Genomic DNA, 24,393 nt, shown 5'->3' with positions numbered 1-24,393 from the left:
GCGGTCGCAAGGCCGGAGCGGCGCTGAGCTGCGAGGGCCGCCAATGCTGCTTGCAGCTTTAATTTGCTTTTGCTTTTTCCTTATACATTTCCTCCTCCTCTTTAATTACTGTGTGCATTTCTGCCTCAGTATGCAAATGAGGAGACTGTCTTCTTGGTCCAGCTCCTCTCCTATTGGTCAATAACCAGGAAGGAGCAGGATCCATCTGCAGATTGATTGTTCACGCCTGCCCTCTCGGCCGTTTCAGGAGAACGCCTCATTTGAGAGGAAGTGAAGTCTATCAGAGATGTCTCAGACAGCTGCAGAAGAGTTAAGGCACGTTGCTAGCTTAGCTGACAGCAAAACAGTCAGTGTGTTTCTTGTGAGCGGCAGCACATTGTTATCCCTGTTAATTCAGTGAGTGGGACAGAGAGGACCGGGCCGAGGTGAAGAAAAAGTGGTCAGATTTTAGGGTGGAGGCAAAAAGTGACTAACCGGCCACCGCCAGAGCATGTCAGCCACAGGTGGGGGTAAAGGCGTACCGAACTGATACCATTTGAAAGAAGGATGGACGGTGTTGTGCTAAAAAGCGATCGGGCACGCACCCATGAGGGAACGTGCACGGGTGTGAGCGGTGTTAAAGCGAGCCTCCTATGCACTCTGGAGGTTTGGAAAGGGAAACAATAAATAAAGAGGAGGAGGAAATGTATGCACAAAGCAAGCAGAGTAGAGTGGAGCCGGGAATGGTTGCAATTTCCTTGTGGGACTCCAAGGTATTTGTAGCTGTCCTGGACATCTGCAATGTTGCCTTTGGGTAGTTCAACCCCTTCAGTTGTGATCACCTTCACTCTTTTGGATTCATTGATTTCAATGTTTTGTATTTCTTTTTGTTGTAATAAATTATTTTCTGTTTTTTTATTATATATATATATATACACACACACACACACAATAACAACAACAAAATTTAAGAGTATATCCTCTGTATATACTGTCCATATGTAATTGTTTTCATATGTGATTTATTTCTCATTAGGATGTGTAATCCCCCTTTTAATTTATTACTTAAGTGTTGTTTCTATGTAATTATTTATCTTTCTCTGGAGCTACTGTAGCAAACCTTATTTCCCCCTGGGATTAATGAAGTATTTTGAGTGTTTAGATATTAAGTAGTAAACAAATTTAACAAAAAATATATTTTTTAAATTGCCAGTTTGACCTTATCTAGACATCACATTTTAACCTTTGAATATAAAATTTGACAATCCCTGCTGTGCACTATAAAAAAGTCAAAACAAACATAAGAATGACTTTTTGCATTCTCTGTTAGCTGTTAGCAAGCAGAGTGATACTGCTGTAGTAAATAGATGAACATTGTTTACGACACGGCAAGAAACACTGAATGTAACATGGGGTAAAAAAAAAAACAAAAAAAACAAAAACAGAACAGATGCATCCCATGGTGATTTACCATTCTTCTGCTGCGGATTTTTTGGCAGCATGTGTAGTTGTTGCTGCTGTTGTCCAACACTGCTGGGCCCAGTCTGCTCTTCACTGTCAAAGTTAAATAAGATGCTTCCGCTGCCATTACCTGCTGCAGCTGAGCTTACTGACACTCCAGGTACTGGAAAAAAAGGACAAAACAAGCAATTGACTAATTAAACATAATAAGTAAGCATCAAATAGATTTTAAACTAGATCAGCATTCATACTAATTTTCCATTTAAAGTTTCATATGTACATTATTGCAGTGAAACTTTTTCCACATATTTTGTGCTATTTTTACCATTCATATTCATTTTTTTTTCTCTCTGCTCCTAGTGGAAGGCGGACATGTTTCTTTTCTCTCTGTCCTGCTTTCTTTTCAGAGCCTCTCTTTTGCATATTCTCCAAAATTTTTAAACCATGGATCTGGTCAGCTGGTCTCTCAACGCAACTGATAAAATTTTCTTGACGGTAGGACAGAGCTTGGGAGAGCTGACTTAGCCTGATGGGACATTTTTTGCTGGATACACAATAGATTCCTGGAGGAAATGGAATACTGTTTGTCTATCAATTTTTGTCTTTGGAAGAAGATCTTTACATATTTGGGTTTTTGATAACAGGATTTCTACTGTTTGAATTAGGCAGTTACCTGACTTATCGTCAAATTTGTTTGATGGGTTCGGCAGTCAACTGTCTGTGTGATTACGGGAGCTGAATCGCAAGTTGGATGCAATCCTTTTACAGGACTGCAGGCTAAATTGCAGTTCCGGGACTCATGAATAATAATATAGGTTACATCTTGGAGAAAGTTGCTAACGGAATGGACCTGGAATTTGGCTGTTTGGATTCACCATTGAGAAGTATCAGCAAGACTTTTAAGGCAGACGGAAAACAAATCTGCCTGACCCAAAACAATTACTGTTTGTGAATCTGGCTCCCCTGACACTGGCCTTGGCTAGTTATCTTCAATTTCTCCCTGGATTTTAGGTAAACACGATGCTCTGCCCCCCTCCTGCCTAAGTACATCTGTGGATCTGCTCCGGGCTGGCTGATAAAGATTCCATCACGTTATGATAGCCAATGGCCTCTGTGACGTGATTCATAGACTTTGCAAAAACACACACACGTACACACCCCCACACATACACCACACAGTCTTCCCACAGTCTCTACACACACATACAAATTTTCCACCGTCTCTGCCTCATCTTTCTCACTCCACTCCCTCCCTTCCTTCCATTAGTTAGTAATTCTTATGTTGGCTGTTTAGCGGGCCTTTTGGTACTATTAGAAAGTTTTTTGTACCATTAGTTTTAGCATTGTCATTATTTAGCCTTCCTGTACATTTAGTTTAGTTCTTGTACATTTAGTTTAGTTTAGTTTATCTTAGCTCATATTTTAGATATTGTCAGATTGTTAGATTCCTAGTTGTTTAGTTCAGCTTTAACTTTATCATGATTTTAGTTTAGTTGTCTTAATAATTCTTATGTTGGCTGTTTAATGGGCCATTTGGTACTATTAGTCATGTTGTACCCTTAGCTTAGCATTGTCATGTTTCAGTTTATTGAACTTTATTTAAAATAAAATCACTTAATGAAATAGACTGAAATCTATTTAATTCCTTTCCCACATTGTTCTGTTTGAAATCTGCTTTGGCAAACTAGCTTTATTTTTGTCTTCTTATGCTACTTTTAGCTTTTAGTAAACATTTTGTTACTTTTAACTTTCAGCTCCAGTCCACTCCTTTTAGTTATTGTTTTACTAATATTAGCTACTAATTTGCTACCTGTTTTGCTAATTTAAGCTAATGTTTTGCTAATGTTAGCATTATTTAGCTAATTTTAGCATTTGTTTTGCTATTTTTAACTACTGTTCTGCTCCTTTTAGTTTTTAACTACTACTTTGCTATTTTTTGGTACTGTTCTGCTGCTTTTAGCTTTTGACTTCCTTTTAGCTTTTTTTTTTTGCTTCTGTTCTGCTTGTTTTAACATTAATAACTTGGAATTAGTTTCTTCAGCAAATTTCAGCAAAGATACTCAGCATCACATTAAACATTTTTCTCTGCATGCAATTTCTGTCATTAAAAGATAATTTGACTTTTTAAACTTTGACCTACGATGTGAGTTGTTATTGTTGTTGGTCCCTGGCTGCTGCTCTCCAGGAGAGTATGCCATCATTCCTCCATTCCCGTTCCCATTGGTTGACGGTACTGACGCCAAAAGGCCTGAACCACAGAAACACAAATACATAAATATGATTTTCTGTACTGAGACAAATTCAGTTATTTGAAAAAAGAAATCTTATTCCCATTATAACCAAAATGGCAGTACTCAGTAACTATTTGATTGTGTTATTAGACTGAGACAGAAGCATGAGATATTTGATGCGATTCTGTTCCAAAGTTACCTACTGTACGATCAAATTGTTGGTATAATTAACAAAAAAACCAACTCAGTGTTTCAAAAAAAAAAAAAAAAGAACAAATAGTGGTACAAATGCAAACATGATAATACAATGAATATCCTAATAAATAGGAGCAAACTATCAACGTGCAAATAGCACATTCAAAATATTTTAACACATCTAACACCAAATTTTAGGATACTATCTGTAGAATAGAATAAGTTATAGCCAGTTTTGTGTTTTTTAAGTTCAGGTGGCTGTGGCAGTCACATTGAATTGGGTTGACTCCAAAACTCAGACGGTCGTAAATGTGCATCCAGAAATTAACTTCTGCAAGTTACATTATAGTCTGTCCATTGGTTCATAAGATATTTTGCTAAAAGACACATATGAACATATACATGCACACACACAGACAAAAACATTATTGCCTTCAGTGGCCAGCAATAAAGAAAGCAGTTTGTGTGAGTGGTTCATGGAAACTCCATTTTATAAACCTTCATATCACTATCAGTATCGCAGTATAAGTTATTTACTTACGTTTTTTTGAACTGCATTTAGCAGCAATGACTTGTAGCACTTTCAGTGTAGCTTAGGACAGTTTAAGCAAGAAAATAATATTTCTGCCAAAATAACCACTGACACATTTTTTACCACTTACAATGCATCCAGAAGATATTTGCAGCACTTCACTTTTTCCACATTTTGTTATGTTACAGCCTTATTCCAAAATGGAATAAATGTATTTTTTCACACCTTTATAGTGACAATATGAACAAGGTTTCCTGAAATGTTTACAAATATAAAATACAAAAAAACTAAGAAATCACATGTACATACGTATTCACAGCTTTTGCTCAACACTTTGTCGATGCACCTTCAGCAACAATTACAGCCTCAAGTCGTTTTGAATATGATACCACAAGCTTGGCACACCTATCTTTGGGCAGTTTCACCCATTCCTATTTGCATCTCCCAAGCTCCATCAAGGTGGAAAAGGAGTGTTGGTGCACAGCCATTTTCAGATTTCTACAGAATTCAATCGGATTCAAGTCTGGGCTCTGGCTGGGCCACTTAAGGACTCCTTTGATATCTTGGCTGTGTGCTTAGGGTCATTGTCCTGCTGAAGGATGAACCATTGCTCCAGTTTGAGACCAAGAGCAGGGTTTCAGTCTCACGGACATAAACTGGACGTTGGTTCCACAAGAGAGGGGCCTGATAACTGAAAGCTCTGCCTGCCATTTTACTCTCACAATGTTTTCTGCTTTAAGGAGAAAAAAAAATCCCTACAAAAATGAGATTTTCCACCAGTAAAAAAAATAAAAAATTAAAAACAAATCCCAGCCGGAAGAGAAGTTTCTTCATGTCTTACCCAGTCCCCTGTATCGACTTAGCTGCTGATAGATCTGCTTCATTCTCTCAATGTTGAGCCGACTGGCCTCCGCATGGTGGACCATGGGCTTTGGGTAATGGAGGCCAATTATGCACTTAGCTGCAGCCTGCACAGACTCTGGGGCATTCCATGGATCATAGATGAACTTAGCAGGGAAACCTCGGAGGACAGGTAAGTATCGTCTGGAAGAACAGGAAAACATTAGAAGCTCTGGCTTGTGTCAACGGGACACAGATTGGTATCAAGGATGGGAGTGATGCAAAGTGTTAGAAAATACAGACTGTGGAATATTTTACTGGAGTTTAAGCACCTGGAAATATTCATTAACTGCAATTGTGTTTTAAACCGTTAGCTTAAATTTGCTGCTGTAAGGCATTTGAAAACACATTTTTGTAATTTCAGAAAATGTTACATAGATGATTGGATAAGAAAATCCAACTATTCCTAATTTTTGCAGCCCATGTATACATTTGCATTACTAAACTTTTTCTTGTCTTCAGCACTTTGTGCTTTTAAGTAAAATAGCTGCTACAAAAAAGGTACAAACAACCACGACATTGCACAGTATGGCTACTGTGTCCAAGAAAGTATGAGCAGATGTATGAGTAGAAATCAACGGTGTTCAAGTCTGAAAGTCTTTCCTGAAGTTTTCTGGCACTGAAGTGAGTTAGCATCATGACAGTGCACACTGAAGACTAAAGCTCCAAGCGTGATGGAAACAAGGGGCTGTGGTCCCGAACAACATAAACTGTACGTTACTGAGACATCGGCCACACCACAAACAAGAAGTGTAATCCTCCAAGAGCTGAAACCAAGAAAACTCTGATCAAGGTGTACCAAGTCCCTGGGCTGTCGTGGATCTGCTCCATGTGACAAAGAGAGGCCACCTACCTATTGGTCCGACCTTACCTAGTCCCAGGAGGGGAGACAGACAGGACAGAGGAGAGGGGGTGAGTGGAACTGTGGGAGGCTGCGCAGAGAGAGGGGGGCAGGGCCAGGTGTGCTTCGGCTTTGTGGACCGACACGCACGCACAAGACGGACGGCGCTCCGCCTGCTGCGGAGATTGCACCATCACTAGAGAGATCGCTGTCGATTTGGTGGATGCTGCTAGGAGACGTCTACTGTAACACGCGGTTAGAAAGCAGAGTGCATTGACCCTCCCCCACCCGGAGCCCTCCCCCACCCCAACTAGAGCAGGTGTATGTTGGAAAAATTCTGCCATCAAATGATTTGTTTTTGCTACATATTATATCTTGAAGGAGAAGTTACCAGTGATTTTCCTTAACCAGTTTTATTTTTATTTTATTTTTTTTTTGAGGGTGTGAGCATGGGGGGCAGTGACTACAAACAGAAAACTAAAAGATGTTCTCATGGCTAAAAATCTGAAAGTGATTTTCTTTTTAAAGCGTTCACACAGAGCTCCTCTTAGCTCGCCTGTCTGAAGAACAGAAGTTAACGTGTGCTGAAGATTTGCCTGAAAGTTGATGACAGAAGTCTTCCATTATACCTGACAGCTCCAAGCCACCACCCTCACCCCCTTCCAAACCAGTCCCTCCATGATCAGACAGCGGTGGACTGAGAAAAGAGCTCATGCTTGCTCCCCCTGTCCCCCAGACTGTGGTGGTTAACTTTTAAGTGGTCGGCGGGCTGACGGTCCCCTCCCCACAGCCACAGCGTCACACTCTGGGCCGGCCCACTAGGGAGCCCCCTCATTTCACCAAAAAGGACCACAACCCTTTTGCCAGGAAGATACATGACCTGCCAGTAGCAGACGGTCCTGCAGAGGACAGCTGGCAGCATGTTAGCTGACACGTAAATGTTTCCATGAAATATTTTATGTTCAGAAAAATTTGAAAATGACATTTATGATATTTATATTGTTTTATTAGAACTATTAATAAGTATAAATTGTATATAATTTGCAAATAAAAGTTAACTTTTTCCACTTAAGGGCATCTTAGTCACTCTTCAGGTAATATTGTGCTGTTTAAACTGAAAAACATAAAGACTATATTCATGTATAGCTGTCAGTAAAATTTGACTTGCATGTAACCTTAAGTGTATTATTGAGTTTGTTTGGTGATAATTATGGGCCAGTACTAAATATTTTGAGTAAAAGTACCACAAATTCAAGGTTTTAAAACAAAAGCTTAAAAATGTATTGCATGATTTTTTTTTGCTTCTATTTCAAAACAGAAATGCAAACACTATTATTATTGTGACATGCTACAAAAGCAATTAGATCATAGGTATCATATTACTTTATATGTTTTTTTCTTTTTATTTTAATGCAAATACAGAGGAGTAGAGAATATAGGTGAGTTCTATTTGATTTCAAATCTATTTGTTATCAGCTGCTAATACATTTATTTACATTGATTTTTAAGAACAAGGTTGAAAATTTAAGTTATTTATATGTTTTGAGATTAAATTAAAACCCAGTGTCAGTAACAGTGTCAGACTTCTACCAACATGTGTTTGCGTTGTCCTTTACTAATTAAGGAGTAATTATTATAGCAAGCACAACAACAAACTGCTTCTTTGTCTTTGTCATGTCATTAAAGCACATTTATACTGCAAGATAGGTGTGATCGTATAAAATATTTATATTAAAACATTTAATGGGTTTTCTATGACTTTTTAACACTGGTATATCCTGAAACCAAAGTCTGGCCCATGCCAATTGACAAACTGTAAGAAAATTTGGTTCTTGTGAAGGAGTACTAAGTTCTCTTTTGCTTCAGCATTTTACTTTGTGAAACATCTTATCAGTTTGGGGCTCATCTGTCTGTGGGTCTGCTGGGGCACAGTATACAGCAGGTGTATCTGTAATATGTGTGTGTTTATATCTTTGTCTCCAAAAGCCATCCATTGCTGTGGGTACACCTGAACTGACAGGGCTGCATTCACAAAAGCAGAGCACCACTGAACATTTCACAAAGGGTCGAATGAGGGGGTTTGCCCAGCACCTGAACAAAAAATTGGCTCGCATGGCACCGCACAGGTAATGAGTACCGGCGCCAACAGTGCAACACTGAGATGACAGAGCTACAACTGGTTCAACGCCTCTCCTCACTACCCTCTGGGGAATGCTTCATAGCGCTCTACTCAACGAATGCAGGCAAGGCGTTTGCGTTTCCCTACCAAGCGGTCAGAGTCCCTTTTGACGAAATGAGACGCTACCGAGTTACAAACCTGCCCAGAGGGTGCTGCTAGGGCGTGAGCAAGTCATGTCCCTCAGGGTTGCACAGGTAAATAAGGACAAACGGTCATTGTTTTCTCAACTTGATACCCAATTTCCAGCCAGGGCAGCCCGGGCTGCAGGCCCAGACTGCGCCTGGGTGGAGGGGCGTGAGAATAGCCAATCATCTTAAAAGCAATCAGCTACAATCTACACAGGGGAGAGGGATAGCTGAACTTTTCCCCCAATCCCCCCAAAAAACAGATGAACCAAAACACAAACAAGAGCTACATCCAGAAAAAGAGAACAATTGATCTACATTTCTGCAGTAAAGGTCATCTGGGAACAGTGATAATCCTATAGATATGTATGTGCACACATTCACCAACATTCACAAACAATTGAAAAGGCAAAGAACACTGTGAAACTTTTGAACTGTTACAAAAAGACAACTGAGCCCAAAAACTGAAGTGCTGAAGTTAGAACAGACAAAAAGAAGGACTCATGGGCAAAAACAACAGAGAAGAGAAGCTGAAGGATTTTTATGGTCATTCATTCACTTACCCAGAGATCTGGGGGTCTCCCTTTATGCTTCCATCTCTCTGCCTGCTTTTATCTGGTAATGTAAACCTGAGATCCAGTGTGAGCTGTGTGTGCGCGTGTGTCTTTTAGTGGCTGTTCTCAGACACTAATTAAGAAAGAAAAAACTAGCACTATAAAAAGATTGGACTGATAATGACCTTGACCAGAACAATGTATCCATTGAAATCTATCCACACTATACATTTATTCTATACCTGAGCAGAAACATTTGAGGTTATATTGACTTATCTGTGTTACTGCATATGTGTAAGTTATAGAGACAGAGGAGGAGGAAGGGTGCCATCCGTGTGGAGAAAATAAGCTGTTGGCACCAATAGACAGGAGAGGTACCCACCTAATGAAGTCCCCGTTGGGGTCGGTGCGCCGGCCAAAGCCCACAGGGCAGTAGCAATGGAAAAACTGTTGAAAAAATGAACTGCAGGAGAGCCACATCCAGCTGCCTGCATTCACACTCCAGTCTGCATCCAGAAGCAGCTCTTCAAAAACCTGCAGAAGCAACAGCAAGGGATACTATTTTAAACTTGAGACAGATGTTCCTTAAAGGTTTTTGTGTCTATAATTAATCGTAAAGGACTAAGCTCCTTTAAGATCTTAGTCCATCTGGTGAAGTCTAAATTGCCTTCACCAATCTGGGCTTTGTGGCAGAGTGGATGATGGAAGCCTTTCCTCAAAACAAAATATGTAAAAGCTATGTGAAGGGCTCTCAGACTGTAAGGCACACTGGTCTGCTTAAACGAAGACTAAACTGTTTGTCCTCAACATTATATCTGGAGAAAACCAGGCACTGCTCATCACCACAGTGAAGCATGATGGTGGCAGCATCATGCTGTGGGGGACTGGAAGATTGTTTAGGATTTAAGGAATCCTGATTGGAGAGAAGTACAGCAATATCCTCAATGAAAACCTGTTTAACAGAGTTCAGGAGCTCAGACTGGGCTGAAGGTTGATGTTCCAACATGAAAAAACAACAGAGAAGACAACCAAGGAGGGACTTAGGGATAACTCTGTGAATTTCCTAAAGCAGACCAGATAGAACCCTGAGTCAACCCTATCAAACATCTGAAGAGACCTGAAGCTTGTTCCACCAATGGTTCCCACCCACTGGATTCAAAGTAGCAAAACAGTAGTTAAAAGCTCAAGAATAATGAATAATGGTAGATAAAAATTAAAAGTACCATAAGAAGTAAAAAAAAGAGCAAGTATGCTAAAGCAGGTTTCAATAAGAACAGTGTTTTTGAAAGAGTTCAAGAGATGTCAATGCATTTCTATGGGAAATTTTATTTTAAATCAAGTTAATACTTTGAAATGCTAACACAGCATTCACAAAATTGTTCTATTTTTCCAGAAATGCAGCTGGCAAATAAATTCATCACAACCATGTGTGTTGTATGCTGGTATGAGCTTCCAGGCTTGGAACTGATGGTTATGGAATCTAATCTGTTTCCAAATTTAAGTTTGTTAAGTACTACAAAGCTGGACAAACAATGCAAAAGAAGGACCTCACCCCTAAAGAGCAGAGTCAGAACTATGTTCTTTTTGTTTACTCCACTTCTTTATTCTACACTCACCTTCATTCCTTCCTCCCAGCTGATCCACAGGTCCCCTCTGGTGAGGAAGCAGGCAACAGCATGCCTGGCGAGATGATGAATCCAGCCCTCCTGTCTCAGCTGTGTCATGATGGCATCTATCCACGGAAAACCTGTTTTAGCCTCAGCCCACTTAGCAAGTGCCTCAGGGTTTTTGTCCCAGGGGATGCGAACGCAAATAGGGTTTCCCTCCATCTTGTCAAAGCGTGGGTTGTTGGTTGCTGCTGTGTAGAAGAACTCACGCCACAGTAACTGCCCGTACAGGGAGAGTGGAGGAGAACTGTTCTTTTTTACCTGGAGAAGTTCAAACACATCAATAGAAATTAAAGTTCTTGCATTCCTTGAAGGAATGCATATAGCCTACCACCTTTCATGCCTGTGCTTTACACTTAGATTATCTTGTGACGACAAGTGACAGAGTTATCAACATTTTGGTCAAACCTTCAAAAATAAAAAAAGTTCTTATGCAATATTGTGACATCTGTTAGCTCTTAAAATAGGCGTAGAGGATAACTCTTAGCTAATTCTACACCAAATTTACCTCAATGCCTGTATAAGAGACAAAGTTAGATATTTGTGAGTTGGTTAAGGTTGATTAGTTGTGGTGATCATCTTGAAAAGTCAGTCAGTTGTAGATGTACACTCAGTGATTACTTCCTGAGAGTTTCATTAAAATCTGTCCAGTGGTTCATGAGATATTTTGTGAACAAGCAAACTGTATTGATTTAACAACAATTAATGCCAAAGTTTTACAGAAAGATCTTTTGCAATGTGTAGCACTATGAGTAGAGTATTGTTGTGAATGATTAAGCTACAACCAAAGCAGTTATTTTAGCTCAATAACTGTCAAATTGACTAAGATATAGACATTTTTTGGCTGGGGCAGCCATCCTGAATTGGGAAGACTTGGAAAGCTTGGAACTCCACACTCTTCGGTTTTGAATTGAGAAATCTCCCTGGATAGGAAGGGAAATATCTCTAACTACAAAATAGTCTAATTGCTTTGTTTTTAAAATGTTTTCAATTTGCCCTGTCCTTGATGACTGAGAATCCACACCAGCAAATGACTCCAAAAGGTAATGAGTTATATATGTACATCCAACGATTATTCTTTGAGAGGTTTGGAAGATTGCTGGGGATAGGCACCAGCTCCCCGCGACCCGGAATGGAGAAGCGGGTAAAGAAAATGGATGGATGGATGATTTGGAAGATAATTTGGTAACAAATAGACGCACAAGCACAAGGCCAAAAGCATTATGTCCTGTTTCCTTCAGAGTCAGGCGATAATAATATTACATAAAACATTAAATCTCTACCGTGTAATATAAAAACAGAATGTCAGGCTGAGGGGCAACTTAACCTGCCTGATTGTCACAGTGAGTTGTTTCACTGTCTATTGAAGCAGTTTTGAGTCTGTTAGTCTGAAACTGCTGGATACCAACCTTTCGGTACAGGTCCGTGAGCTTGAAGTAAAAGAGGCGACAGGAGAGGCAGCCGAAGCGCAGGTAGGGGCTGAGGCCTGTTGGGCTGGCCAGCAGAGAGTTTGCATTCATCCTGGGACGCTCAAAGTTTGCCACCCAAGCCTGAGAGCAGAGGGAGAAAAGAGAACGATGGGAGGATAACACACATTCAGGATTCATGAGATATTTTGCTAACACTACAGACAAATGGCTGTGAAGGATAAAAAGAAAAACATTCAAAATATTTTCAAAACTTCAGCCAGCTTATTGGTTTACAATGATAAGTCTTACTTTTCATAAAAAATGTACATATCATCCAATTTACCCGCAGATAAAAGAAGCCAAAATTGTTTGTAGCCATATAAAGAATTGTTAATTCAAAGAGCTCACTTGTTCATCAGTTATTTTAGTAAATTTCAAGCGATTTCCTGGTTTCCTTAAAAATATCTCACATTTACAGTTTAATTCCACCAAAATCAGGCCAGTAAAATTCATGTGATCTATTTAATCCTAATCCGCCTGTCTGATAAGGTTTAAGCAAATCTAAAGTTGTGCTGAAGTCCTGACCTTTCTCTCCAGATGGCGCTCTATCCTGGTCAGAGCCTCCGTCTCTCCACCAGGCCACACAGCTGATGGCAGGCCCTCTGTGTCAAAGCCTGAAAACACACATCTGATTGATGTTCCTCTTCATTATGAGTCATCAACGACCAGCACTCAGATAGTGAAGAGCCACAACCCTTCACTATCTAAATACAACTCATCAATCTATCCAGAGAGTCAGCAGGAGCTCCATCTTCTCAGAACTCAAACTGCTCTGGTTTATTTCAGTAAAAATGCAGTGTGATTGTGTGAAATTTGCTGAAGAAGCTGAAACTGAGTGTAAAGTTAAACCATGCAGAACAGAGGCTAAAAGCAGCAGAACAGCAGCTGAAATTAGCAAAACAATAGACAAAATTACCAAAACATGTTAAAATGAGCAAAACTGTTGAAAAAAATGCTAAAATTAAAGTGATAGAAGCTAAAAGAATAAAAGATGGTTGCTTAAGCTAAAATTATCTATACAGAAGCTAATATTAGCAAAATTGTAGATAAATGTAGAAAAAATGTAACATAAAAAGACAAAAATAGAGCAAGTAGCTGAAGCAGATTTCAAAGAGAACAATGTTTTTGAAGGTACTGAAGAGATCTTAATGTACTTCTGTGTAGAATTTTATTTTAAATAAAGTTAAAAGTTTGAAAAATATAGATGTTACAAATACTAAAAGTCATAGCACACTATTCCTCATCAAGTTGAACATTTAGATATATGAAGGGTTAAAAAAGCACAAAGCATGGTAGAGTAGTTGTACTGCAAAAAAAAAAAAGTATGGAAGAAACCATCAACATAAAAACAAAGTGAATGCTGATTCAGCAAGGGATGTGAGATATTTTGACACTTGAACCTACACACACACAGAGACATGCGCAAAATGAATACAGCCTTACTTTGCCTTTCGGTGGCAAGCAATAAAAAGCAAACTATAACATTCTTGTCCTCTGCTGCAGAAGTCTCTTATTTTACAACTGATACTAGATTTTGAGCATGTATGCTCATACTGTATGTTTTAGTTCCTAACTGGAGATGAGGGACAGTTGGTGCTGCTGACAGCAGCAGATGGCAGCAGCTTTGTCAGGCCAGGGAATAAACTGTGATTCTCTGAATGGAAACAAGACATCTGCACTTAGTGAGGATAAGAAGTCAGCATGCTGCCTGTTGGATTTACAAGATTGGACCAAAGGGAACCAGACATCTGCACAAACATACTGAGAGAATTACAAACTAAAACATCCAATGTCCCAGTGTTGTTAAAGAGGTGTAAACAGGTCTAGATGGCAGATGGCTACAAAGCAGTTAATTGAATGAATGAACTGCAACAGTCTGTGAATGGAAATGTAGACAGGAAGTCAGTAAACCTGATTAACTGGGGAGAGCTTTACACAAGATGAATCTTTAAATAGACAAACCAGACTGGCACTTTAATGCAAACAGTTGCTACTATAAAAACTGTTTTCCATGTAGTCAAGTCAGACTGAAAATAATTTTGTACTTTTTAAAAGTATTTATTTATGGCATTGGAAGACAAGAAAATAAAGTATTTTCAGAATCAGAAAATTATTTAAAAAAATCAGTGAATAGGGTGTTAACACAAACTGCAACCCACTTCTTAACTTTAGATTTCTTGTCATCAGAATGTTGATGGGGTTAGATGTATCTTTGGGTATTTTTCATAGTTTATAGCAGTGATTGTTAAACTGTGGGGCACCCCTCCCACACCTGTGGCAGCAGTTCACAAACATGTCCAGCACTTGTACCATCAGGTCACACAGACCATGAGGTGCTGAAGGGAAGAATTTGTCTCACATCTTTTGAAAACAAAACAGACTTAGATTTTGTACAGTAATTTGTTGACTTTGAAACTTAAAAAATAAGTTTGATCTTGTTATCATGTCTGAGTTGAGATGAAGATTTGCTCAAACTTTGAGGTGGAGAATAAAAATTCTGACAGTTGTGTTCACTGAAAAAGACTGATTAAAAAAAGACAATGAGAAAAGTTAATTTCCCATTTCTATATAAATATTTTTACATACAATACCTGAAAAACGGCATATTGATTTTTTTCACCCAGAAAATACTAAAAATAAAAGGCTGCCTTTTGACTAAAATTCAATTTCCAATTTTGTTGTCTCGTTAAAATTAGTTGGACGTTCCTTAGTTTAAATTCACACAGCTTTAATTATAAGTTTGAAGGTCATGTATAGTTAAAGCATCATTCTAAGGTCCAATATTTCTTAAAAATATTGGCAACATTCTATCTCGTTCTCATAATATGAGTGTCTTGTTACATTCCTCATAATAGTTATTAAATAACCGGTCCAAATCTGCCTATCTTCATTTTAAAATGGTTCTCCAATAGTTTAATTCATAAACATGGAGGCAGCTGCCAAAGTGGTTATAAAATGGGCCAAGGTGGCTCCAATGTGGGTGGAGATGGGGAACAAAATAATATGCACAGCCAGGAATAAAATTTTACAAGCAGCGCATACAAAAATAGATCATGTTTTTGAAAAACTGGCCATTGAAAACACAGCTACACAGCTTTCTGATCACAAACACTAAGAATTCAGTGACACTGCAAATGAAAATTAGCACATTTTCCCCACAATTTTTAGTAGCCAACTACTGTAGTCTTCAACAGATGAAGCCTAGTGAGATACTACTAAAGGTGAACTGAAATCAAATCTCAAAATTTTGACATTTCATGAATGTCATTCAGTCAAACACATCCACATAACATTCCAGGGACCCATTTTTCTGACCTCAAACTTAAATAACTTGTTTTTAGAGTTTAAGTCAATCATTTCCAGAGTTCCCGTCCTGGGTTCATAATGTGCACTGTGCCCAGCCGGCCAAGAACGCCGCTACTGTCTGGTCATTTACTAGTGGAAATAGAAGAAGAAGCCTTTTTTGAACACAAAGAAATGCCTGAAGACTTTGCGGGAGTAATGGATATACAACCATACCAGTATAAACCTGAATCCATGGCTGGATCTCTGTAATCAGATGAAAACTCTTCAGATTCGGATTCTGATGATCACCAGGGCCATCATGGCCGACAAAACAACAAACATAATGACCGAGTTGGGAACGTGGAACGGTGAGAACTGATTACCCGCAGATCACTGTCATGACATCAGCACATGGCACTGCAAATCAACATAAAGACGGCAGGAGAGAGCTAACAATGCTTATTCAATGCTTACCGGATGCTAACTTGTAAATAATGTGACCGCGCATTAGAGTAGCGTTTATGAACTCTTACATCAGAGTAAACTAGTCAACATCAGTTTCAAACTATGACATTTGTTTAATCACACATGGATTGTTTATATGTTTTCATCAATACCAAACTGCTCTGAATCACAAACTGATCTCAGGCTGTCGGCCTGTATCTGACAGCGCGCGTTTGTGTCTGAAGTAAGCTCCTCGTTTCTCCTCCTTCTCTGTGGCAATGTCTTCCTCTCCATTTGCTTTTCTTTTAAAATTAAAAATAGTTGACAAAAGATCCTGATTTTTTGGCGTGAAGCCAGTCTACTTCATAAATGAGGGTTGGAGAAGTGCTCTTTGAAATGGTCCGAACTGGAGTTCTAATAGTAATTCCCACATCGGAGTTTATGGATCCAAATCTGATGAAGGTTTTTATCATTCCGGAAGCCAAAAAAATGAAACTCCAGTGGTATTTTCTGGTCAGTTTGAAGAGTTAATTCCAACGAACTGAACTTTATTGTAACAGTATTCATCCACTGAATGGCTGAATGCTGGTGAACCTCATCAGCTCTGTGGACGTCACACATTAGTGAAGGTCATGAAAAAAGACGAAAACATCTGAGTGGTTTCTATAATGTTCAGTAAGAAAAAAGTATAATTTTTATTTTTACTATAAGCATATTTTGTGATTTTCTTTCAACTAATGTTGGCTTTAAAACACTTTTCAGTTCAGCTTTAAGGCTCAACTTTGCAGTTCAAGCAAAGACAAGATATGCAACAGGTTAAAACAGAGATCACCGGTGGCCTGTCGCCAAATCCAGCCCACATTTCTATGTACCGTATTTTCCGGCCTATAAGGCACATCTAAATGCCTGAAATTTTACACTGGCAGCGATAAACCAATCAGAGAACATTATGTAATATAATACAATTTGGAGCTTGCCATCATTCCAGGAGGATTAAAAAAGAACTCCCAACCGCTGGACGTTGGTGTAAACAGCGCGTTCAAAGTGAAGTTGAGAGTGGCATGGGAGTGATGGATGACCTACAGCAAACACACGTTTACTAAGACAGGGGGGCAGCGTCGGGTTAGTTACACCATCATATGTGAATGGATTGTGGATGCCTGGGCTAAGGTATCTGCTTTAACGGTTGTCCGAGCTTTCGCGAACAGCCACCTGACAACGAGACTGACTCCGACAATGATGAGAGGGGACCTAGCATGTTTGATGGTGAAATTGCCCAGCTGTTCAATTCAGACAGAAGATGAGGACTTTGATGGATTTGTGGAAGAAGAATGATCAAAAATAATATGTAAAATAATTGTTACATAGTAGAATGAAGTTCAACCAAACTCACTGTTTTGCTTCCGTGACCTTTTATTTTTTTGTAGACCGTATGTTTTAGCATGCGCCTTATAATCCGGTGCGCCTTATGGTGCAGAAAATACAGTACCTAAGAATCAGGACATTTCCACGGCTCTGGTCAGCACTAAAGCTTAACCCTGGTCAGGGTCCAACAGTCCATAAGTCAGAGGCAGAGTCCACTCTGGACAGGTGACCAGTCTATTACAGGGTCTCATGCTGATGTTTTCCTGTTAATTCTTTAATATCTATCTAAATGCACACATTGTGAGTCTTTCTATAGCAATCTGAGGAAACGTTTGATGTGAATTGGTGCTGTGTAAATGTTTTCTTACCCAGCTCCTCGAGGGATGGGACACCATACTTTTCCCCATGGTCGTCAGAGATGGGGGTGATGCAAGAGCCCATCAGGGTGTCAGACAGGGTCTCCACAGGCATCTCTGGTGGATCCAAGCGACTGATAAGGGTCTGGAAACGCTTGTAGGTGAGAGGAGGCTGCCCCCCATTTAGCTCTATGATTCTTAAGAAGGACAGAATAAGAATTAATTTTAAAAAAACAAAATTGTCATAAATACCCTGTTTTCAAAAACAAAACTCCAGGTTTGACATTCCTAGAAGGAATGTATATCACCTGCTGCCTTCTGTACCAGTTTTAAATAATAAGTATTTTATGTTGAGAAATGACAGTTAAAACCATTTCAGTTAAACCTTGAAAATTACCTTACATGCAACCTTGTGCCATCTTGGAAGGTGTGTTAGTGTTTGGAATATGTTTTGAGGATGATTTTCAGCTACTACAACATCAAATTTTAGATCAATATCAGTAATTGCCTCTAACTTATTACCATTTCTGCGTTGGCAAAGGTCGATTAAATGTAGCGGCCATCTCATATCAGTGTGAGTTAAAAAGTTAATCAGTTGGTGCGGGACACACAGTAATTGCTTCCTGATAGTTTTATTCAAATCTGTTTGTTTGTTCATGAGATATTTTGCCAACAGAAAGACAAAAAATAGGCGAAAACATTATCCCTCTTTCTTGGCAGTGAGAAAAACATTTTTATTTAATGAAGATCTGATCAAGCTGGTAACGATCGTCGGCAAACGGCCACCTACCACCAGGCTTAGCCTCTTTTCTGGAGGAAACCCTGCAAAACAATCTTTAAATGTGTTCATAATTACTTGATTTTTGCATGAAACTGTTTAAAAGCATTGAAAGCATCTTAACAAGCACTAATCTCAGCTTGGCGTGTCACTACCAGGTGCCAGTGTAAAAATTACATGCATTAATTCGTTGAATTCATCCATTTAAACTTGATTTCAATTTTTGGAAAATAATTATCCATCCCTATTATAAAATTGAATAACTCATACAGTTAACCCAATTCAAGATGGCTGTCAAAGCTAAATGACCTTAGGAAACACAAAAATGGCTATAATTCAGTCAGTTTTACAGATATTGAGAAAAATCTAATGTGGTAGTAGCTGAGAGTCATTCCCAACACACTCTGAGTGTGACATCACAATATCACAAGATCAAGGTTTGACCAAAACAGCAACAACTCCATGTCAAACTCTAGCATGAAAGGTAGCAGGTGATGTGCATTACTTCAAGACTTTAATTTCATGTTTTCCTTTTCCTGTGTTCTGTTTTGTGTCTCACTTGTCCAGGTTGTAGAGGGTGTGGGAAATCTTCACAATGACCTCCACTCCTGCCTCCATGGCAAGCTTCTTTATGGCAGCATCTCTCTCTTTTCCAAATGGCTCTGAGTCATACTCAAAGGTCAGCCGAGAAATCTTCCACTCCTGAATCACAGAGACCATTAAACCCTACATGAGAAACAATGTCAAAACATGCATGGTTCCTAATCTGATTATTAAACCAAAGATTTTAAATCAGGATTCAGTTACTGCTGTTGCTCCACTGAGTTGAGACAAAAAAACAAACTGTGCGTGTTTAAAATGACACTGTTCAGGTAAGATTGGAAGCAAATGTTTCTCCACGCTGACCTTAAAAAGCCGAGGGAACACATTGGCTGGTTGGCCCCTGATGACAAAAAGGCGGGAGTTGAGTTTGCGGAGATTTGAATCCAGGTCCTCCAAACACTGAAGAAGAAACCTAGAGAGGACAGAGCAGAGGAAAATATACATTTATATTCATACTTGCTCAGTAAATTACAAAATGTGGGTAAAAGAGTTTCTGATGCCAACTTTTTAAAGAAAATTGTCACAAATCAATTGTACAAACATCTGGACAGAAATAATTTGTCTGTGGAGTTTCAGTCAGGGTTTAGAGCTCATTATAGCACAAAAACAGAATTAGTGGAAGTTACTAATGATATTCTCGAGGCTTCAGACAGTGGACTTGTATCTGTACTTGTTCTGCTAGACCATCTGATACAATTGATCACAGTATTTTATTACAGAGACTTGAACATGATATTGGGATTACAGGAACAGCTCTAAAATGGTTTAAATTATATATATCTGATAGATTCCAATTTGTTCACGTTAATAATGAATCTTCTTTATACACCAGAGTTAGTCATGGAGTTCCTAAAGGTTCTGTGTTTGGATCAATACGTTTTAAAACAACTTAAGTTGATCAAAACATTTTACAGTTTATTTATCTATTATCTATTTTACCCGCTTCTCTTTTCCGGGTCGCGGGGAGCTGATGTCTATCTCCAGCCATCACTGTGCCAGAGGCAGGGGACATCCTGGACAATTTGCAAGTCCACCACAGGGACACAAAGAGACAAACGAGACAAACAACTATTCACACTCTCACTCACACCTGGGCAAAATTTAGAGTTACTAATTAACCTAACATGCATATTTTTGGTCTGTGGGAGGAAACCTACGCATGCACAGGGAGAACATGCAAACTCCACAAAGAAAGGCCCCAGGCCGGGAGGCGAACCTGCAACCTTCTTGCAGGGAGGTAGCAGCTCTAACCACTGCACAGCCATGACACCCTAGTTGTTTTAAATGCAATATAAAAATAAGTTTGACATTGACAGCAACCACAAACTGCTGAAATTTTGAACTTAGCCCAAATAAACAGATTTCACAGAAAAACTGAAACAATAAATATCCTTTGTCCCCAAATGATGAAAACTTGTCATTAAAAAGAAGGCTGATAGAACACAAGTAAGAATACCTCTCCCCATTTAAGCTTTTAACTCTCCTGTGGCTTTCAGGTCAAATTGACTCAAAGTTACAAGGACTTCTCTACCTCTCTTTGTCTCTCTCTCTTTTCAGGGCTTCGGGAGGGTTAAGAGTTTTAAAGCTGAGTATTTCATGCAGAAGTTAGCTGTTCTACAGTTCATACATGTAAGCATTTTTTCTGAAGGATATGTCACGTAACAGGTGGCATGAATTCCCATAAGAAATGCCAGGTCCTTAATGGTTTACAGGCTTTTAAGAAGCATAAAACCTCTTTCTAGCATAATTTAAATGAAAGGGTCCTGTAATGGAGATGTGACACATTTGTTAACTTTCAAAGGGATTTACGTTTATCTGAACATATGACCTTAAAGCAGCATTTGGAATGTGTAATTAAAACATGTGGAAGCATCAAAGTTTGAGTGATCCTGTCTCTGAAGGGTTGTCTGAAGGTTGCTTATGACGCACGCTTCCATCTGCTTCTACAACAACATTCTAACTAGAACTCAGTGCAAAGCATTTCTGATGTTACAACATGATACCGCTATGTACTGACCCGACCCGAGTTCTCAGGAGGTCTGGAAGACAGACACCTTGGTGACGTTTGTCAAGTGGGATGGATAAAAAGGTGTGGTAAACTGCTGCTTTAGACCTTCCAGCTGCCAAAATTCGTCATGTGTGATTACACACATAAATGCACCCACCCACACACAGAAAAAAAGCTGCTTTTTTCTTTCTTTTTTTTTTTTATAAAACTGTGGTACATCAGCCACCCACAGTGAGGATGAACTAGGCCAAATGCTCCAACTACCAGTCTGGGTGCTTTGTCACATTTATTACTGATATATACATTTAACCCCAATTCTGACGTGAAGTTGGGACATTGTGTAAAATGTTAATAAAACAGAATGCAATGATTTACAAAGCTTACAAATCCACTTTTTTATTCACAATGGAACACAGTAAACACATCAGAAGTTTAAACTAAGAAGCTCTATATTTTTTTGGCAAAAGACTTTAATAGCAGCAACTCCTCTCAATAAAGATGGGATACGGCCATGTTTATCACACCATGACTACTGTCTGCCTCTGCATTCTGGCAGCAGGTGAAAATTAAATTCAAATTGTATGAGATGCAGTGAGAGTAAAATCAGAAAGCCACACAGAAACGTGGGACAGCTGACTGAAAGAAGAAGTGTACTTTGAGCATTTCTTCTTTGTTTGCCAGAGGAATTTCATTTTTAAGAGCTAAACATGTTCAGCCACATATGAAGTACTGCACAGATATCAGTAGTGGGGAAAATGACAGCATTTTAAGGCTTTCAGAAAGTGGGGCAGAATGGTTCCACATGGTCAAGCCACCATCACTAGGACTGAACTGAGGTCTGAACTTTGAACTTTGTAAGAACATCACAAACAGATCAGAAAAACTGTTGTAACATCGTTGTCTTTAATATTTCTGCATTTGTAATAGAATTTAATCCAAGTTTCAGCTGATCATAAATTAATCATTTTGTTACAAAGAGGCCATCCATAATTAGTAACAAACTGAAGTCAGAATTAATGGTATTTTTTTTATTTTACTTCTTTTTATTTCAACACACAAACTGGTATTTCATTCAGTGTTCTGCCCACTCCCACTAAAACACAAAGACCATTCAATGAAGACACACAATATCCTTTTAAGGATGTTTGTGTGTGCCCGTGTGTGTGTAGACAGAAATGAGGTTACTAGGCTAAGGGATTGTTTTGTGGTGCAGTTAAAGCTGAGTGTGTTGCTCTGGCCAATGTAGGTTAGCACAGTTATATAAGAACTGCTGTATGACACCCACTCACAAACACACACACACTGAAAATATACTTAAACAGATAGGAAGCAGAGACCAACCCAGCAAGGTTAGCATTTTATCAACTTAGATTACTTCAAAAGGAAGCCCCAAATTCCTGATTTGCATTAAAGAAGACAGCTGATGGATGTTGAAGTTTCAGAATGTTGTGGGCATTGAGGTCCATCTGATTGACAATTTAGTATTTTTTGTTTACGATTTGCATCTGTAATATTTTAAAATAATTTTCGATCTTGATATTGCACACTCTTATATTATCATAGACATATTTCTGATACATTGTGTATGTATAACCCTTTTTTCCACCCAGAACATTTCTTTTTCCACATTAAAAAAAAAAAATTGTAAACAGAGTGTTGTTGGAGTTTGAACTCGTTCATACTTATAACTTATGCAGAAACTCAGTTCCAAACATCCACTCGTGCATAGACAGGCACGTGCCTTAGTTATTGCTGTGTGCACTGCTTTGGCCCAGCTCTGTCTGTCTGCAGACGGATTGGGAACAAACAGAGCTTTGCCTGTGAGCGGCGTCTCCTGAAGTTTAATGATCAGACTGGTTGGGTTAGACAGAGCTGAACTTCATCTACTGTGTCTGCTGGATTCTGTCCACCATCACCACTGTAGGTTAGACCCTTCAGACAGAAGCCCACTCTGAGCTGCTCAGGCTGAGTACTTTAATCTTCTGGACTGAAGATGTGCATTTATCCAGGCTAATAATAGAACGGATTCCAAACAACAGATTCCAGCAACATTCATTCTCTCTGCCTTTTCAACTTTCATTACTTTGTTCTAGTAATAATTAATTCTAATTGACTTCTAAAATACATACAAAAACAATAATTTTTACACAATTTGTTTATTCTTGTTTTAGTGACCAGGAGCCAGTTTATATGTTGGAAACTTCAGGTTGGTTTCACTCAGCCTGCCATGAGTGACATCATGACACAATACAGGTTAAAACATACAGTACATGCTGCTAATGCTAAAGAAAATTATTATCATCTGCAGCCAAAAGGCAATGGCAGACCATTAAGTTTTTGCCCAGGTCTTTCTGTGTGTCTGTCTGTTAGCAAAATATCTCAAGAACCAATGGATGTCTTATTTAATGAAAGGTAGCTTGATATTTGATAAAACTGTGATGTGTGATATTTGTTTAATTCTTGTTTAATATCAGCTGTGGTAAACCCATATTGAATTCTACATCGTCAACAAATTTTAAGTTTCAATTTTATGATTTTATTTTACGTTTGTATGATCCACATAACCAACGTTATTAATTACTCTTACTGCTTGTTTTTGCAATGTTATTGATTGTAATAATGACCAGGGTTTCCCCCTTATCATACTAAAAGCAACAATCCTTGAAATTTCTCAACAAATTCTTTGTGTAACACTTTTTTAGGGTCTTCATTGAAGCTCCCTGTATGATGTATAGGCAATATGTGCTGAATGTGGTTATTGGCTCGCTCCATCATCAAACAAGCATTGAGATAGCATAACAAAAAAGCAAAAGTCAACAGTAAATAACAGAAATACATTACACTGACTAAAACAAATTAACCAACCAATAATTAAAATATAACATCTCTAAGGTTTTTCATGTTCTAGGCTTTTCAATCAATTTTTTTTATTTGAATTGTATTTTGATTTTTTTTTTAAATTATTACAAAAGTGCCTTTTTCATAAAACTGTGGTTTTGTGAATATCTGACACAAATATCTTACAACATCACATAATAAATAGTCATATTTTCAACTTTCGTGTGAATTTTTTTTTTTACTAAATTACAGTTGGCCGTTGATCAGCCAGCGATCGGCCGGTGCCACCTACCACCTGGCTTAGTCCCTTTTCTGGGGGAAACCCTAAATGACTGTAGAGAAGTTCTGTAATTGTTGCCCCATAACTCTGCACAATAACTCAAATGAGGTAAGACTAGTGAACAGTAAAGAATGTAAAGAGCTGTTTCCTCCAGAACATGTTTGGCTTTATTTAAAATGAATAGACTTTTTGACAGTTTGCTTTGTATAATTGTCTAATTTGAAGTTTCCATGTTATTTTATCATCAATAATGACCCCAAGACATTTGTAATCATTTACTCTTTCAATGTTTACACTATATAT

General features: G+C 38.7%; 1 protein-coding gene across 3 annotated transcripts in view; it reads right to left on the bottom strand.

Moving 5' to 3' along the window:
* The window catches only part of LOC108250107 (cryptochrome-1), a 95,748-nt gene that overhangs the window by 47,230 nt on the left and 24,125 nt on the right, over window positions 1-24,393 (bottom strand). For 2 of the 3 annotated variants that reach the window (XM_037977214.1, XM_037977213.1), the window contains exons 3-12: window positions 19,268-19,376; window positions 18,921-19,063; window positions 17,596-17,780; window positions 12,659-12,747; window positions 12,074-12,214; window positions 10,614-10,925; window positions 9,380-9,531; window positions 5,240-5,442; window positions 3,581-3,688; window positions 1,451-1,603 (exon numbers count right to left, since the gene is read on the bottom strand). In XM_037977214.1, coding sequence (XP_037833142.1) covers window positions 1,451-1,603; window positions 3,581-3,688; window positions 5,240-5,442; window positions 9,380-9,531; window positions 10,614-10,925; window positions 12,074-12,214; window positions 12,659-12,747; window positions 17,596-17,780; window positions 18,921-19,063; window positions 19,268-19,376 — 1,595 coding nt within the window. Of the gene's footprint in view, window positions 1-1,450; window positions 1,604-3,580; window positions 3,689-5,239; window positions 6,316-9,006; window positions 9,073-9,379; window positions 9,532-10,613; window positions 10,926-12,073; window positions 12,215-12,658; window positions 12,748-17,595; window positions 17,781-18,920; window positions 19,064-19,267; window positions 19,377-24,393 lie in introns of those variants that run through there. The other variant, XM_037977215.1, reaches the window with a different exon arrangement.

This window comes from Kryptolebias marmoratus, linkage group LG8, assembly GCF_001649575.2.
Source record: "Kryptolebias marmoratus isolate JLee-2015 linkage group LG8, ASM164957v2, whole genome shotgun sequence".
NCBI classification, from domain to species: Eukaryota; Metazoa; Chordata; class Actinopteri; order Cyprinodontiformes; family Rivulidae; genus Kryptolebias; species Kryptolebias marmoratus.
Note: the sequence above shows the minus strand (reverse complement) of the source record. Positions and strands in the feature narration are given on the sequence as shown.